At 45.1% G+C, this 18991-nt stretch overlaps 1 protein-coding gene across 2 annotated transcripts in view; it reads right to left on the bottom strand.

The window, feature by feature from the left end:
• The window catches only part of bcl11ba (BAF chromatin remodeling complex subunit BCL11B a), a 47811-nt gene that overhangs the window by 19341 nt on the left and 9479 nt on the right, over window positions 1-18991 (bottom strand). Inside the window, exon 2 of one of the 2 annotated variants that reach the window (XM_044166639.1) lies at window positions 18070-18546. In XM_044166639.1, the coding sequence (XP_044022574.1) occupies window positions 18070-18546 (477 nt within the window). The remainder of the gene's footprint in view (window positions 1-18069; window positions 18547-18991) is intronic. The other variant, XM_044166640.1, reaches the window with a different exon arrangement.

Raw genomic sequence — 18991 nt, 5'->3', positions numbered from 1 at the left:
CAGTCAGACAGTCAGACAGTCAGACAGACAGAGAGTCAGACAGACAGACAGTCAGTCAGACAGACAGTCAGTCAGACAGACAGACAGTCGGTCAGTCAGTCAGACAGTCAGACAGACAGACAGTCAGTCAGACAGACAGACAGACAGTCAGTCAGACAGTCAGACAGTCAGTCAGACAGTCAGTCAGACAGTCAGACAGACAGACAGAGAGTCAGACAGACAGACAGTCAGTCAGACAGACAGACAGTCGGTCAGTCAGACAGACAGTCAGACAGTCAGACGGATCAGTCAGTCAGACAGTCAGTCAGTCAGACAGAGTCAGACAGACAGTCAGACAGACAGACAGTCAGAGAGTCAGACAGACAGTCAGTCAGACAGACAGACAGACAGTCAGACAGACAGTCAGACAGTCAGTCAGACAGACAGACAGTCAGTCAGACAGTCAGACAGACAGTCAGTCAGTCAGACAGACAGTCAGTCAGACAGACAGTCAGACAGACAGAGACAGACAGTCAGTCAGACAGAGTCAGACAGTCAGACAGACAGTCAGTCAGTCAGACAGAGAGTCAGTCAGACAGACAGACAGTCAGACAGACAGTCACAGACAGACAGTCAGACGGTCAGTCAGAGACAGACAGTCAGTCAGACAGACAGACAGTCGGTCAGTCAGTCAGTCAGACAGTCAGACAGACAGACAGTCAGTCAGACAGACAGACAGACAGTCAGTCAGACAGTCAGACAGTCAGTCAGACAGTCAGTCAGACAGTCAGACAGACAGACAGAGAGTCAGACAGACAGACAGTCAGTCAGACAGACAGACAGTCGGTCAGTCAGACAGACAGTCAGACAGACAGACAGTCGGTCAGTCAGACAGACAGTCGGTCAGTCAGACAGACAGTCAGACAGACAGACAGACAGTCAGTCAGTCAGACAGTCAGACAGACAGTCAGTCAGACAGACAGACAGACAGTCAGTCAGACAGTCAGTCAGAGAGTCAGACAGTCAGAGAGTCAGACAGACAGACAGACAGACAGTCGGTCAGTCAGTCAGACAGACAGTCAGTCAGACAGTCAGTCAGACAGTCAGACAGACAGACAGTCAGTCAGACAGTCAGACAGACAGTCAGTCAGACAGACAGAGAGTCAGACAGAGAGTCAGACAGACAGTCAGAGAGTCAGACAGTCAGAGAGTCAGACAGACAGACAGACAGACAGACAGACTGACAGTCGGTCAGTCAGACAGACAGTCAGTCAGACAGTCAGACAGACAGTCAGTCAGACAGACAGACAGACAGACAGACAGACTGACAGACAGACAGTCAGTCAGACAGTCAGACAGACAGTCAGTCAGTCAGACAGACAGACAGACAGACAGACAGACTGACATTCGGTCAGTCAGACAGACAGTCAGTCAGACAGTCAGACAGACAGTCAGTCAGACAGACAGACAGACAGACAGACTGACAGACAGACAGTCAGTCAGACAGTCAGACAGACAGTCAGTCAGTCAGACAGACAGACAGACAGACAGACAGACAGACTGACAGTCGGTCAGTCAGACAGACAGTCAGTCAGACAGACAGTCAGTCAGACAGTCAGACAGACAGTCAGTCAGACAGACAGTCAGTCAGACAGACAGACAGACAGACAGACTGACAGACAGACAGACAGACAGACAGACTGACAGACAGACAGTTATCTGTCCAGCTGTCAACAGATGTGACGGGTGGAGGCGCTGCCAGTCTGTGGGCAGTTACAGCTGCATGTTACCGTTAACACTGCTGAGGTACAGTAGCTTGTTGGCTACAGCGTTCTGGAGCAGGGACATGCATCTGTCACAACAACCTCAATTACTAAACCGACCTACAGCCAAACCACATTCATATTTTTCAGGCTTCTATTTCTGTAGTCTATTGTTATACATTTCTATATTTCTATTCATTTGTGTCCAGTTTATTCTCCCGCTGCTGTTCATTCTCAGTCATGGAGAGCAGAGGAGAAAGGAGCTCCTCAGTCCTCCTGCTGCTCCACTCTAACTGGAAGCAGGCCTGCTCTCATAACCACTCCAATCTGTTTAAATTTGCTGAGCCTCATACCATCACATGCACACGCACACGCACACGCACACGCACGTGCACACACGCACAGTCTGAAGCATAGTCTAACAAGGCTGCTCCATCTCTTAAAGGAGAAATGCACTGGTTTCATTTCTATTTCAAACAACAACTCAGCCAGTAAAGCAGTAAGTAAAACATCAAGTCAGTCAGTAAAGCACCGTCTTATATGTGACCCATACCGAACTCTGAGGAAGATCACAGAAGCAGATTACAGGTTAAGTGTGCACACAGTAACACACGCCACATCCTGCAACCGTAGCACACGGCAACATGCAGCCACATCCTGCGACGCGCTGGAACATGCTGCAGCTTCCTACAACACACTGCAACACCCCACGACATGCTGCGTCACACCAGGATGATTCCTCTGCAAGTCTGAAGAATAAGGCAGCTTAATGAGCCAAAACGAGAAGGCTACCAAAGGAATGAGGAGTAAAGAGGAACTAGAAAAACTGGAAAAACCTCTTTGTCATATGAGGACACGACTCCCTGAGAGGCCTGGAAGGAGAGAGCGCGGTAGAGCCTCACAGTCATAGCTTAGCGCTCATACTGCAGCCAAACACAACAAAGACGTGAACAGAGAGTGGGGAAAGACATGATGATGAGTGAGAGGGGGAAAGAATGCTTTTAACTCATCTCTCAGACATAAGTTAGAGTATTTTAACAGAATATTTAGGCTCCAAAGAAAGTCTGACTGCTCTGTGGGTTCACCTCTCACAGCCATTTTTCACTGCAAGAACATTTTTAGGAACTTCAACCCAGGGTAACCTAGACTCAGTTTTGCTTCCTGGGCCCTAGTTCATGCCCAAGAATGCAATATAAGTACCTGCACACTGGCATCAGCGCCCCCTTACGGTTGTATTAGCGATGATTCTGGGTTGCGTCAAAACCCAGGAAAAGCCCTGATTCCGGTGGGTGAGTACTTCTCTGTTGTATTCTTGTTGATTTCCTGCTTCAACCCCCCATCCTACTGAGGGTTCGTGGATGTGCACACCACTATTCTAGCCAGTAGTTCCTGCCCCCAAACAAGACCTGAGGCAAGGATTTCCGAAGTTGCAGATTACAGTACTGAATGTTGCTGACTGATCAAAAACAAACTGCAGGACAGCTACAACTCGAACATTGCAGTCATTTAGCCTGCAGGTAAGCGCTGGCTATGCCAAGGGTCACTGTTAAGGGTAGGCAGGAGAACTTTCATTGTTATTGACGTTATTACAACAGTTAAAAAGCTAGAACTTCCTGAATAGTCTAAAAATGAGTAAGATACGAAGAAACAAAACTGAAACTGAGGCTAATTTGCTAATTGATTTAACGAGGAAAATAAACCGAAATGACTCAGCAAACCATCACTACCATGGAAACAGGCCTTTCATAGCAGCATTTAAACCCCCTCCAGCATGCGAGATCCACCTCTCTCTTTCTGTCTCTTTGCAGAACTTACGTGTCACCAACATACACACACACACACACACACACACACACACTGTAGTGTGGCTAGTGCCAGTGTTGGTCAGAGCTGAAATCCCAGCCTGCTCCACTGCTCATTAGACTCAAGTACTGACCATTTAGGTCAAGGCCTCCACTGCTGGATCTGCTCTACTCGAGTGTTTCTGTATGTGTGTGTGTGTGTGTGTGTGTGTGTGTGTGTGTGTGCTTTGTCTAGCTGTTGTAGTCAAGCTCACATCAAGCTACTCTGGATGCACTGATCTGATTTCCTTCCTAGTGAGACTCCTCACCACAGCCAGGCAGATGGCGGTGCTGTGCTGGCAGCCATGACAGGAGGCCCGCCAAGGGCTGAGGCCTGCTGGCAGCCGGTCACACTTTCTCCACTGACCAATCACATCTGGGCAGAGGAAGAAAACATTTCAGATCCCGCGGCTGTTATGAATTCCTGCACGGGTGGTTGGATAGTACTGCAGTGTACCTAAACATCCTGATGACATAATAATGTGCTGTGGGGCAGGGGGAGAAAAAACAATGGAGAAACCCTCTGGTGATTAAGCAGCCTTAGACAGGGAGAGAGAAAACACTGCGCCCGCCAACCTGCAATTTCCTCCCAGGTATGCTTTTTATCTGTAAGCCTTCAAGTGGTGCCAAAGGGGCAGTTAAGGGATCCTATGGTTGGCCGGGAGTGTCGCTAAATGGGCCAAACATTTAGCTGTGTGTCATGCACATGCAAAAATGTGTGTGCAGACAGAGCACACAAGCATTCGTATGCGAGAGCCTGTGAAGATGTTTCTGGAATTAGCACTCACTGTAACCCAGTGTGTTTTCAGTCATGCAGCACAGGAAGGGAACAGGTTATCAGCAGCTTTTATATTAAAACTCTTGCTCCATCTTTCTCAGTGCATTAAGGAGAGAAAACAAGAAGAGAGGGGATGTGCCTGTTTCTAATCAGAGGGGTTGTGCTGCTAGCTGTTGGCTCTCAGCCAGCATTGTTTACTTGGCAACCCCCAACCTCGCTCCGAATGGCAAATTACCCCAGCGATGGGCAATTTTAGCCTAACCAACAGGTAGAAAAGACTGTTCCCACATGGCAAGGCCCCCGATCCACAGACACATGCTCTAACTGCCTAAATAACAAAGGAGATATACTTTAAATGCATTATTTGCTTTCCTGGGAAACAGGACACGGGTTGCTTTCTCAGGAGAAAAAGTACGCATGTTATTGATTTATTTACAGATGGAAAAAAGAAAGACGGCAGCAGCCCAGCTTCTCTCCTCCGGCCCTCTTTTTGTTATCTGTGATGTTGCCCAGAGAAATCAATAGAACAACTGTAGCTAGCAAGCTTTGTTTATCTTTTCCTCTAAGTGAATAATTCAGGGGTGTCAGCGGGGGTGAGGCAAAGCTTTGATACAAACGAAAGGGTTTGGTGTTCAGGGGGGAAAACTAACCCCCTCCTTATCCCGCTCTTCTTGCCCAAAAGTCTCGAGGAGATGAGAGATGCTGAAAGCAGCTACAAATCTGCTTCTGGGTGAAAGGCGGAGAGGGACCGCTGCTCTGGTTTCACTGTGCCGCCACCGTGAATGTCCCTCACACGAAATAAAGAGAATATGAGCGCTGAAGACAGAAACATCTGCTAAATATTGGGTGAAGGGAAAAGCCAGTAAAAGTTGGTCAGGCTGCAGTGGTGGGAGGGGTGGTGCTAAATGGTTTTAAGAGGTGGCAAAGGGCTTTAAGCAGTGCTATGGGATGCGACAGGATTTCAAGGGGCAGCAAAGGCTTTTATTGTGTGCTAAGACTTTGTTTTGACGGTGCTAAAGAAGAAGAAGAAGAAGAAGAAGCACAGAGAAGCCAATAGTTATTCAACTGGGCATGACAGCGTACTCTTTCAAACAGCCTCTTCTCAAAGGCACTCATGGTGTGTCAATCAATCATTTGTACATACAATCCACCATGTGACGGAAGAAGTCGTGTGAAGAATTAAATAAAGGAGGCCAATTACTATGTGAAGTGGGTGCACTTGTTTCAAAAAGTTGCAAAAGCACTTGAAAGGTGTTGGTTTCAAACGCTGCTAGACAATACAAAATGCACCACATTTGAAGCATACTGACGCCTTAAGAAGTTTGAGGGGTTTGCAAAGGCTGCTACAGTAGTCCAAGGGGTTTTAAATGGGGTATAGGGTGGGACTGGGTCCTACGGGGTTTCAAGGTTAATAAAGGGTCCTTAAGGGCTTTTTAAGGGGTTTTAAGGGATGGGAATTACAATGGCCAGGCAATGTAATACCAAACCATCTGCTGTTTCCATGACATGACCCAAACAGGAACGGTTTAAACTGCTGTTGTTTCATAAGCTTTGATTGTGAGTCGTCCCTCCTTGTGTGTAGCCCAAGTAGTGTTAGTATGTGAAACTGGGAAGACTTAAACCCTCCTAAACAAGGGGATCAACATGTATTTGTCAGGCTATGCCACCCTCGGCTGCATGCACATACATCCACACACACCCACGACAGGCAGCAAACATTTCCAGCGAAGTCGCTAAACCTCAGTGTCCCACCTACACCACGGACACACAAAAGCCCACAGTCCCTTGTAATTGAGGTTTAAATCCTTTCCTAACATTCCTCCATCCCTCACTCTTCACCAAACACGGATTGCGCCGACACAGGGCCCCTAATCCTTCCCAGTTTAACCAAGTGAGAAATTAGCTTTTGTTAAGTGGTGATTTGGCCGGTGCTAAACACCAACAGCCCATTGTAGAGGAGAGGGGCAGTCATGAGTCCCCGCAACGCAGCAAAATACTGTGGTAATCCCATCCTGTCCGTGCAGCCGGCCTGGAGCTGCTGCTGCTATTGTGTAGTGACAATATTGTCAAGTTATTTTTAGTCGAGAGCTGTGTCTCTCGCTGTTTCGTCCAAAGAGGTTTTGAAGCATCAACATGTCAGCTTGGCTAGGAAGGCTTACCATATGTATTACCTATTTCTGAGGTGTTGTGCCCCCGCCCCGCATGCAGAGTTGTAGTGAAAGGCACCAGTGTCAGGTTGATAGACGACACAAGGAACGGCTGCAGATTCAGATCCTCAAAGCTGGTGAGAAAGAGAAAGAGCAGGCTGTTCTGGCAGGAGGAGACAAGACAAAGCACAGCGTCGTCTCTGAGACTCAGCGGGAAGAAAGCCGCCTCAGAAAATCCCTGTGACGGTCTCGGTCCGAGCAAAATTCAGGAGTTCATTCAGAGAAGTCTGCAATGGCAGGGTGTTACGCTGGAAGGCAGGAGATATTTTCAGGCCATAAAAAAGGCAGAAGAAGACCAAAGAGCAGCTACAGACAGAGTTGGCGATGACTAGCGTGCCAAACATTTTTTATGGCCAATCTCAGGCCAGATGACTGTCAAGTTTATTCCCCCGCTGTGGTAGGAAGATACCACAGTTCTACTGAGCACAGAGTTAAGACAGAGACTTTGATGTCTTTATGTGGAACTCTGTTACTCTTTGCCCCCTTATTCATACAGGGCACCATGTGTAGCAAAGTTCACCTTTGCACAAATACAAATGCAATCCTATTCTTGTTGAATTTTTTGTCTCCATCTTTGGCGCTAAATCTTTGTTGCAACATCACATTTCCATTGGACACTGGATATGCTGTACCTCATGCTAACCACCCAGTTCTTCTTTTATGTATTCCATTCTGAGTGGAACTTCCTGTTCACAGTGTCTTTGAGGGAACACCAGGAACTGATAGACAAAAATGTTTTCTCTTTTAATCATTTGTTTTGTACTGTGCATGTCCACATATTCTTCTATGCATATGCACGGACTCCTGTACACTTAATCCACTTTGCTACATTTATATTTCAATTTGAATAATGGTTCCTCTGTTTAGGTGGTTTCCATCCTTTTTGGGTTGTGACCCCTTAAAACAACACGTCCTTGTCCTTGTTGCAATGTCCCTGTTTCATCTGAATACTTTGTGGGGCACTGAAGAAATAGAATTATCCAGGAATTTACATTTAATATTTAAATATTAATATTTAATATTTAAAAAGTCTGAAAAAATAAGAATAACTTTGTGTAACAGAAATGTTTTTATACTGGCCTTTTCCGTAAATCATCTGGAAACACCTACATTTTATCTTTAGCCACCCACAGGTTGGGAACCACTGCCTTATTTCACTCCATACACATGATCATTTAAGCATCAAAGCTCATTCTTAAACTTGGAAATAGTCTTTTGACAAAATAATCTTTATTCATGGTTCACTTACAAACTGAGTTTGCTCAGTTGTTGCTTCGCCAATTAAGACCATGAGATGCAGTTGAAAGCTCTGGAGTTTAGATTATTTTAAGAAGGTTTGGTAAATGTCTACTGTTGGTTTTACATACTTACATTTATGCATAGGTTACAGCAAGAATGCTTGTTTGTAATTACAAATATAAGGCTTGAATGTAATACTATACCTGTCTGTAATAAGTGCCGTGAAATCCAGACTTTCTCGTACTTCCCTTGAGTTCAGTCAAAACGTCTGTATTGTAGTTTTGTACTATATTTCATTGCATTTATTACTTATTCGATATGTAGTTTTCCTATTACCTCTACAGTTGTAACAACCACAAATCTAAAGTTTCATCAAAGTGTCCATCTTAGATAAGATATATGTCAATATTGTAAGTTATTACTTTAACTGCAGATAGGCTATTTTCTAGACATAGCAGGAAGTATAAACCTGGGCGAGTGTTGGAAAAGGCAGGTTGGAGGTTCACTGGGTAAATGTGTCGGGTTACTGTAAGAACTGATCATATGGAGCTCAGACGGGGTGTCTTGTTTAGAAATACTGCATCAGTCTGCAAACACAAGACTGGATCCACACACAGACACACACACACACACACAAGGCTGTGGCTTGGTAGAGCGGGTCGTCCACCAATCGAAAGGTCGGCGGTTCGATACTGGGTTCCCCGTGTCGAAGTGTCCTTGGGCAAGACACTGAACCCCAAATTGCTCCTTTGGTGTGTGACTGCTTAGTTAGTTTCTTTGTACTGATGAGCAGTTAGCATCTGCTGTGAGTAAATGTGATATGTAGTGTGTGAAGCGCTGAGTGGTCCAACACATTTACACTCCCTCTCATGCACAGCGTGGAGGGCCTGCGTCCTGAAATATCATCGGCAGTGAGTCCAGAATGCAGAGGGAAGTGTAGCTTTGCATCCAGCCATTGTCACCGCCACAAAGCTTCCCAATCAGCCTACTTTGACATACTACCTGCCTGACAACAGCTCCTCGCGCAGGGACACGACTGGAAACAAACTCCACCCAGCGCTTTATCGCTCGAGTCATGAAAGCCTCTGCCATCGACAGAGGAACCTATATTTTATTCAGAGATTACATTTCCGTCGGAGCGATCGTTACGCCTCCGATGACACTTGAAGTGAATGTTGTTCATATTCTCATGTGAATACATGCTGACAACTTCTATTAGAAAGAAAATTGTGACTGAACTTTAATTCAGTAACATTTTTACATTTTCTCTCCAGGTAGGTTTGTCTTTTCCTAATTTAATGAATAATGAAATTGTCATTTTGAATAGAATGTCTGCAGATTTACTATTATTATTAAAAATGACACTTCAATAAGTCAACACAGATCAAGTCTTAATGTGCAAATGGTTAAGATGAGCAAGCATTAGAAGTGAGTGTGGGTGGATATAAACTGTTACAATAACACATTTCATGCTACCACACTGGTAAAGATTTATGGCAGATTCCTATTTTTTACACTATTTTTGCGTGCAGACATTTTACCATCTGTATGCCACAGGAAGTGATGTTTTACATTTTTGGTAAGTTGACAGAGGAGAGAGATGTACCATGGCTGAACTGATGGAAAACAAGTGTCACCTACAGAACGTACAGGGGGAGCCTGGCCTCTGACTGACAGCTGATCAGCGGAACAGAAACCTCATGAGCTCGGAGATGGAGAGAGAACAAACGAAAAAGAGGAATCTTCAGGATTACCACTTTAAAGCCTTTATCCATGGCTGCCTGTGATTCATGTCCATCTTATTGGAAGTGCCTTTGTGTTGGCCGGCGCCCCGCTCTCTGCTCGCTGCTAATAGCTTCTGGCTTTAATTCTGCTGTTGCGTTCGAATGAATCAGAGACCACCAACAAAAACACATACATTTTCTCTCCTTTTCACCAGAGCTTTCCGTTTCGCTAGATTTTTTGCACATCTAAGAAAAACACACATGACACATACGTTCAAAGCCCTGTGCCAAAACCACGAGCAAAAGGCCAAAAAACTCCGTGAATAAATGCCTGAACTCTGGAGGGACCATGAAGAAACTCTCTAACTGGGTTTAGCAGGAGGTTTGTTAAACCTGATCGGCCCTGTGGGGAATTCAAATGAGCTAGTCCTTGAGGGAAAAGCTTTAAATAAATGGAAAGCTTCTAAAATCAACCTTACTTAGATGCCATTTTCATCAAAGAGAAGCTGATTTTCCAAAGCTATTAAAAGCCAAAGAGCAAAGTAGACGTCATGTCTCAGTAGCTGCTAAACCAAGTGGCTCTCAAAGTGGGGTCCAGGGACCTCTGAGGGTCCTCCGGAGCTACAATAAATACAATGTGAATCATATGGCAGTAAATCTGACCACATGTGGCTCTGTTATATCAAAAATGTCAAAGAAATCTGCTACTTAACCATATTCCACCACAGTGCTAACACACATACATACAACAACAACAAAAGGGAGGCATCTCAAAGAAGGAAACATATTCTTATTAGAACTACAAATCATTTATACAGTGCTGTGAATATTATCCAGTCCTGATCAAACCTGGAACACTTTGAGAGGCTGAGAGGCTCTGCTGTTTGAAATGAAGAACAGAGAGTAAACAATAGATTCACAAATGGCTGCCAGCCAGCCTCTGTGAGTGTGTGTGTGTGTGTGTGTGTGTGTGTGTTGTACAACAAAATTAGGAAGGGATTTCACTGAAAAGCCTCTCCTTTTACCCTCAACAATTAAAGGAGATTTCATAAAAGTTCTGGACAGACAGAAAGAGAGACGCTGACTGAAAAACAAACCACAGCAATCTGCCATCTACCCTGCCTCGCTAATGCCCCACCCCTCCTTGTCTTCATCATTTCCGCCCTGTCCTCATCCTCACTCACACACACACACACACACACACACACACACACACACACACACAGCCTCTTCTACCAATCTCATCCCTGACGCCAGGACATCAATTTTCGCAAGTCGCCGAAAATTACCATGCATGAATGCAAAAAAGGCTGATCAGGAGTAATTAACACGGCTTCATATGCAAATTTTATTAATGCAGAACTACAAAGTCATTATGTAAATGAGGGTTTCATCGAGCCTCTTGACAAATACTCCCAGCTCCAGCCATCTAGCAGCCGGGATGGATGACAAGTCTGTTCGCTCAGTTTAGACTGGAGGGATGCCTGTGTGTTTTAGTCTAGTTAGCGGATTAGCACTGGTTAGCGCTGGTGGCTAGCTGTGTGTGTGTGTGTGTGTGTGTGTGTGTGTGCATACATGGGCTAGTCTGTGTGTGTAAACTGTGTGATTAGGGAAGTGGCTAATGGCTGTGCAGCAGAGTAATGAACCTGAGATCCAGGGGATGGAGGGATGGGGGAGGGGGGGTTAGATGATATGAATATGCATGATGCTCACTGGCTTTGATGATTAAAGAAAATTTTAATATTTAAATGAGTGCATGCAAAGTGATTAACGCAGCAGTGAGAGGCGACGAGGCAAAAATCGCAAAAAGGGATTTTGAAAATGCTAAGAAGCACATGAGATGCCGATTTGCCTTTTTCTGCTCTATTAATGGCAACAACTCCCTCTCTCCTGGTGTCTCTGAACGGCTCTCGGCCCAGCTCCCTCTGTGTCTTTTCCAGCCTTCATGTCTCGGTTGTTTTGCTCGCGGTGTCTGGTTTGTGTCCAGGATGCTGGATTTACAGAGGAAAGGTAGAAGAGGTGGATGGAGGGAGGAGAAGAAGGAGAAAATGAGGTGCACACACACACACTAACACACGTCTTGAAGACCAGTGCTGGCAGTAACGTGTTCCAGTCGCGTGATGACTATATTCAGTAGTGTAACAATCTGGCTTTGCTGTCTTATCAGGAGTTGGATGGGAGGGTCAATACGTGGTTTCGCCTGGTGTGTTCAGTGGCCAGACTGGTCTGGGATCTGCGTTAGCTTGACGCAGGTGCTGGAGGTGTAGGGAAGCAGCTAGCTTCCACCAAAAGAGAAGGAGTATAGCTTGCAGTAACTCCAGATGTGTTGAAATGTTCTGTCTTGATCGATGGCTGGCTAGCTGCTGTCCGGGAAGCGTACATTCGGGAAGAGGGTTGTGATGAGCGCGTGCGGTCACCAGGGCTAAGCTAGCTGGTAAAGGTCATTAAATACCTGCGTACGTGTTAAATACAGTTAGGGCTGGGTATCGTTTTATCATTTTTTGATACTAGTCAATACCTGAATTTCTGTACTGACACCAAAACGATAAATACGAACGTTTAAATACAAAAGATTTGCGGTCTGATACCCAGCACGTTACATGGAGAAGAACGTGAAGGGGTGGCAGCTTTGGAGTTGTTGGAAGGCACATAATGTCACAGAATGGAATGTAACAAGTAATGTTATTAATTGTGCTGTGGGGCAAATCATGCAATTACTTCTTCATGAGTAATAAGTAATAGGTAGTTCATTCATTTTCCCAGTAACTTGTTCAACACCGTTCAAGACAAAAACAGCCAGTGTAGTTTCCTCACTGCTTGATGTGTTTATGTCCGTCAACATCCTTTAGGCCTATTAAAAATACATCAGGACTGTAACTGCACACGCACACACACACACACACACACACACACACACACACACACACACACACACAAACCGAAACTAGCCAAAAGCTCACGGCAAACAGAGGGAGAGAGCGCGAGCGGCAATACAAACCAGAGTAATTACCACTTCAAAAAGGCCGGCGCTCCATCCGAGAGGCCTCCCAGCTTTATTGAAACAACGCAAAAAAACAAGAGCAGCGGGCGCCGTAATGCCTGTAAAGTACAGGCTGTTTTATCAAACACACACACATTCACACACACTCACACAGACACTGTGCTGAAGCTCTTTGTTAAGTCTTTGTGCAGTTTCATTTGGAAGATAAATAAGCATATGGTAAATATTTTAGGGACACACCACTGTGCTCAGTCATTATTTATTGAAGAGGAGTGTGTGTGTGTTTGTGTGTGTGTGTGTGTGTGTGTGTGTGTGTCCATGTGCATACTGTTTACATAAGATTTAAACATGCGCTCTTGAAAATGCTTTTTTTCATTATGTGTGTTTTTTCTCTGGTCTTACTCCGCATATCGCACATCCTGTTTGAAATAATGTGTATTAATTATTCTCTTTCCTGTCTGATAATCAATTTAAAGCTGTGTGTGCGTGTGTGTGTGTGCGTGTGTGCGGGAGAACTAGATAGAGCTCCTCGTCTCGGTGTGTACAAGTAACCATCTGTGTGTGAACGACAGAGACAAAGACAATGAACTGGAACAAACAGAGAAAAAGGAGTCGGCTGAGAAAAAGCGAGTGTGAAAGCAGAGGTAGAGCGAGACAGCTGGCACACACACACTCAGCCTGTCAAATGGCTCTGCCAGATTAAAAAGGTGTCATCATATTTGAGTTTGTCAAAACTACACGCACCTTTATGCATGTGTGTGTGTGAGAGTGTGTTCCTCTCCACTCCAACTGGACTTTGTTGAATGACTGAATTAAACCCCAGTTGACAAGGCTTTCAGGGCTGCACAGCACCGTGTCAGGCGGGCTTAAACACTCCTCAGTGATATGTGTGCTTTAAAGTAAAAATGACGTGTTCCTTTCTCTAATCCAAACTGGCAGGATTCCACCTCCGTGGAGTTTCGAGCTCACCTGGCTGACAGTCACCTGGGAGTCTGGACGGTGTGTGACCAGAAGGTTGCCTGTTCAAATCCCCAGACCCAAAGAAAAGGTGGACCCCGCTAGCTAGTAGAAAACTGTGGTCGTACTGGTTAATGTGAGTGCGTTTCTGTGTGAATGTGAAACAGTGTTGCTGGAAAAGAGCATGAAGCTCTGGTAGCTCAAAATAAAGGATCAAATCCTTGACTGCGTTAGCTACATTGCTATGGACCAGACTTTTTACTACTGACTAGAATACACTCCTCCCACTAGATACCAGTTTACATGTTATGTTCACTGTAATGTTGAATTTCGCTAAAGCTAAAGGGTCGCCACTTCAAAATTAGCCTCAAAGGTTGAAGCATGAAAGTTCTATCCCTATGCTATAAGGTAAATTTTTGTTAGCTAACTCTTTTCCACAGTGCTGGATATGTGAGATGAAAGCTTTTGGGGGGGCTGTGAGCGGCCTAAAGGGAGTGTGTGTTCGTGTCATAAGATGGTGCTTTTAGATATTCTCCATGTTATGTTCCCTCCCGTGGTGATTTCCAGACACATGATCATTAGTGTCCAGGAGACGGGATTAGAAGTGTATGAAGCGGACTGTTGCTGGAACTTTGTCCCATAACAAAATCACACATGGCTTGTAGCACTACAATCAAAAATATTGGAAAAAATTGTGAACAATGATGAAAGAAAATCAAAAAAAGGTCTAAATAGTGCCCAACAATTACAAAGTCAGTTGAGAATATGTTGCTACAAGTCCAGGCTAAATAAACATTTTGGTGAAAAAGCATTAAAATATGTATTTGTGTAAAATATGACGCCCAGAACCCTGACACCCTTTTCGTAAATGGTACCATTTGATGTTTCTATTTTCCCGATGGCCAAAAAGCATTTCTGAACTGTATCATCTTGCCACGAAAGGTTAGTTGTACTGCATCCAGGACATATAAGGGGTTGCTTTTTTTATCAGGGCAATCAGACACATGAAAAAACCACAACGTTTTCAGCAACTATAGTTTCACTGTATGTCTTTACATAATGTTAATGTATACGAGTGGACTGATTTTGATGCTTTTACACAAATCGGAAGGATTTGGTCTGATTTCCTCTAAATCAAAATGACTCCTTCCTCAACATGTGAATGTGTGTGTGTGTTCCATTTCACATGAAGAACAAAAGGAAGAGACATTTCCGAGAGTCTTCATCAGTCGTGTTGTGAGCTGACATTCCAACTCCCTGATCACTTTTCCCCTCGCGCTCCCTCCCTGCTCTCCTGCTTCCTCCCCCATGTCTCTCACCCTTTTTTCCCTTTCACCACCAGGTAATGAAAGGTGTAAAATCTACTGGAGGAAAAGCTCGGCCTGAGTTGCAAAGAGAAAATTCCACCTGCCATATTTCAATCCCCCGGTGATTATGAGCAGGGCTGAGCGTGTTCTCTCCAAATTAAACTTCGGCTCGATTAATAAACCCCTCTGTCCTCTCCTCGTGTTAATAAGGTGCAAGTTGGACATATTTCATGGGGAAATTGTGAAATACCGAGGGTAATTTTGAAACATAAAATGTTATTGCAGCAATATAGTTTACAGTTGCCGCAGTGCACGTCCAATTGAGCCGCTAATATGTTTTTGCTTTTAATGTGAAAATTATTGCACGTTCTGTTATGAAGACATATTGTGCAATTACATTTTCAAGCCTTCCAACGCTGCACATGTGGAGTTGATTTCACAGGAGGACTACAGTTAGATATATTGCAAGCATTTAAACGCATGGGGAAAAATATACTTATGCACATAAATATGAATAATGCCGACCTAAACTCGTGACCAACGCCAATCAATTAGTGCACACGCTCGAGCGCAGCGCTGCACACACTGGGATTGTATCGGAGCTATTTGCACCTCGTTATGTGTTAAACGTAAAGCCGTGGCGCAGTTTCAGCCCCGAGCGCCGTGCTGTCCACAGCAGCGCTGAGCGGCTGCCTGGCAGAGCTGTAACAGCCTGGTAAATATGGATGAAGTTCGGGCCCAAACACAGGGTCTTACCTGTGAGGGCGCTTCCTCACGTGGCTTTGGGCCAACATTTTCCTCTAAGCTGCTGATGAATTTAGTGACGTTTCTGTCCAAATGGTTTTTTGAAATAGTGCTGCCAATACAGCAAGCCATGGAAATAAATCAGCTTCCAGAGTTCCGGCAGACAAATGGTCTCGATCAGGGTATTGATCAGCACTGGCCGAGCTGTGATGCTGAAGCTATTTCACGCATACATTTGAAGATGAAATGCAGATCGTGATTTCTTACGTATTAATACATTCTTTATCATCAGTGTGTTAATTCCTCTTTAAATGAAAAAAAACTCCTTTTACTTACTTTTATTATTGTTTCAGATTGCCAGATTTCCACATTCATAAAAATACTCCAACTGGGTGCCACTATTCTGTCTTAATCTGAGAGTCGCGGCTCACTCAGAAGGCTGCTGTTAGAATTCAGTACAGTTCTCACATGATGCACCGGATACCTGTGTGTCAAAACATTGATTTTAAAATACTAGTACTTCTTCATGGAACACTCAGTGTTTAATGGACGAAATACACCTCTCGAGCCATCTGGGACTGGTCTACTTATTGGTTCAGAGGGTTAAAACAGAACACGGATCACGTGTCTGGAATGAGCGTGCACCAAACCAAGCAAAGCAAACCAAAAAAAAAATCGGAATTTTTCTCACATGTGTGGCTATTTACTCTGTATACACTGTAACTGCCAAAACTTGTATTCCTTTGATTATTAGTGTTTTGTGTACATGTATTTTATTTCATTTTAGCTTTCACTGTAAGTTATTTCATTTCCTCCTCACTGTCTTTTAAATACTAGTAATTCATTAGGGCTGGGGTTGGGGCGAGAGTTTACTCATCTTTGCAGCCTTCCTCCAGGTATAGCAGGACATGTAGAAGTACTGAGTCAAAGCCAGTTTGACTCAGTTGGATTTGTTGTTTTATCACATTTCTGTTTCTCATGCATAGCACCTTGAACTGCCTTTGTGTGTGACAGGTGCCACACAAATAAACTTAATAGCTACGGTGTTTGTCCGAGCCGGGAAGGGTCCAGTATAATTTTGGCTATTTCCCAACATGCAGTCTTCCATTCTCCGTGATAGAGTCACAAGTATGTCTGTCCACTGAGCCCTACTGGCTCCAACAGCGAGCCAACCCAAACAGCACCTGCCGGCTGTCGGCGAGAAGCGGCCGCGCAGCACTGACCTGTGGGACGGCAGGACAGCTGAGAGGAATGTTCTGCTCTTCCCCTCTGGCTTTCTTTGAGCGTCTTGACTGGTTTGAGAGATAACTGCTGGTCCCCCCCACACACACACACACGCAGCTGCTCTCGTGGAAAACTGCTTCTTTACCCCTCTGAATGGGGGAGGAACTAGCCTCTTTATAATCCCTCTTTCTCTGTTTTTTTCCTCCTCCTTCTCCTCTCATGGTGTTTTTCCCTCCTTTGCTTGTTTGAATTTTAATGAGCTTTTCACCTTTTTAAGCAGATGGCTTAGGCTGGATTTCACCATGAAAGTCGGGGTGAGTCTCTCTGTCACGTTTTGCACAATTTGTTTCAACTAGCCGAGTCCTTGAGGGGGTTTAGGGCTTTGAGTGGGTAATGTGCCTGTCTCACCCCGCTTTCTCTGCACTCCCTCTCTCTGTTGCCCTCTCCCTCTGATGAAATGAACATCTCTCTCTCTGTTGCTGGAGAGGATGGGCTTATTCTTAACAGAATGACTCCACAAAAGCTGAAAAGGTAAACTAATGTTTGTGTACATGCACTTGCATATTTGGTCAAAAGAAGTCAAATGTATTTAGGGAGATGAAAAAGCTGCACTGTCCCGAACACCTCGCAGTCCGTGCTTCTATTCCTTCCTTCCCTCCTTAATGGAAGAGTTCAAAACGTTGGGAAATATGCTTATTGATTTCTTTCTGAAAGTGAAACTATGGATGTGGAGAAGAGACGTGGACAGCCTAACTAAGCATAAAGACTGGAAGCAGGGGCAAACAGCTTGCCTGGCTCTCACCTGAAAGAAGCCTGCCCACACCTCCTCAGCTCACTGACTGACACGGTGAATCTAGTTTGACTCAGAACAAAGAGAAATGTAAAAACTACAACCTGTGGTTTTAGGGGGGACGCGCTGGAACTATTTCTTGGTAAAAAAAAAACAAAAAACAGATGTGTACAGTGTTTGTGCGAAACATCCTGAAATCTAATTGTCACAGAGAGGTTGCCAAGTTTGGTACTATTATGCCTGTACTGTATCTGGCAACCTACACTATAGCTGGCACCGCTGCAAAAAGTACAGGGATCATATATAATATAATAATATTGCATAAAAATTCAACAAATGAAGAAAGAAGTGGTCTTGCCACACTTGTCTCCGTCTTTATGCTAAGCTAGGCTAACTACGTCCAGACTCTAACTCCAGAGAGTGGTATCAATCTTCTCATCTCACTTTTGGAAAGAAGACAAATAAGCATATTTCCCAAAATATTTCTTTAAAGTGTGTGTGTTCATCATGCCTACCTGCCGGTGTGTTCTCCTGCTTGGGGCAAATTCCTTTGGTGGGCGTCCTCTGTCCCCTCTCACCTCCTCCCACCTCCTCCTCCTCCTCTGGTGTCACCTGGATGCCGATCTCCACCGGCTCCACCACCTTCCTCAGCTCCCCCCGCTGTGCGTGGTGATGAAGGCTCTGCAGAGTCGGACTCCCTCCTCCTCCTCCCCGGTCGGTCATCTTGTCGTAGCAGCCATTGGCCAGCAGCGGCGTTTGGCACTGCTTCTTCTTGTGCTCAATGAAGAGGAGGATGTCGCCCAGCGGGAGGGTCATCTGACACTGGCCGCAGGTCAACAGGTCGTGGTCAGCTTGGAGGCCGGGTGGCAGGGCGTGGGCCAGACTAGGGTCCAGCGGGTGGGGAGGTAGGCCGAGCGGGTGGGAGGGCAGGCCGAGCGGGTGGGGGGGTAGGGAGTCGGAGAGCAGGCCGCCATCTGGATGCTCAAGCTCTGCTGTCCAATAAGAAAAACAGAAGAGACCCGTCAGATGATTTAACACCTGGACATTTGCAAACTTGACTTGTGTTTCATTTTTTGGAAATGCTAAAGAAAATAAAAGGTTTGAAATCTTTAACTGGCCAAAAGTGGGAAACAATGCTGAACAGCACACTGAAGGAGCTGCCTTTTCTGTTCATTTCACAGGGAATACTGTGAATACGTGTTGCTTCCTAACCCTTAATGTGAAGCAAGCTCCAGCAGTATAATCACCAGATAAAACCTGTACTCTGACTGGCACGTGTCCTAGCTGCCATGCTTCAGAGGGCTTTGTCTGGTTGTCTAAAAACTTCTGACGTCGGAATCAGGAGAAGAACGCATCCGACAATTTTCGTGACTTTCCGAAACACACAGTCTGACGTTTCCGCCCACTTTACGCAGCGCTGGCCACGTTTGCAGAGGT

Source organism: Siniperca chuatsi, linkage group LG15, assembly GCF_020085105.1.
Source record: "Siniperca chuatsi isolate FFG_IHB_CAS linkage group LG15, ASM2008510v1, whole genome shotgun sequence".
Lineage (NCBI taxonomy): Eukaryota > Metazoa > Chordata > Actinopteri > Centrarchiformes > Sinipercidae > Siniperca > Siniperca chuatsi.
This window is presented reverse-complemented; position numbering and strand designations above follow the sequence as displayed.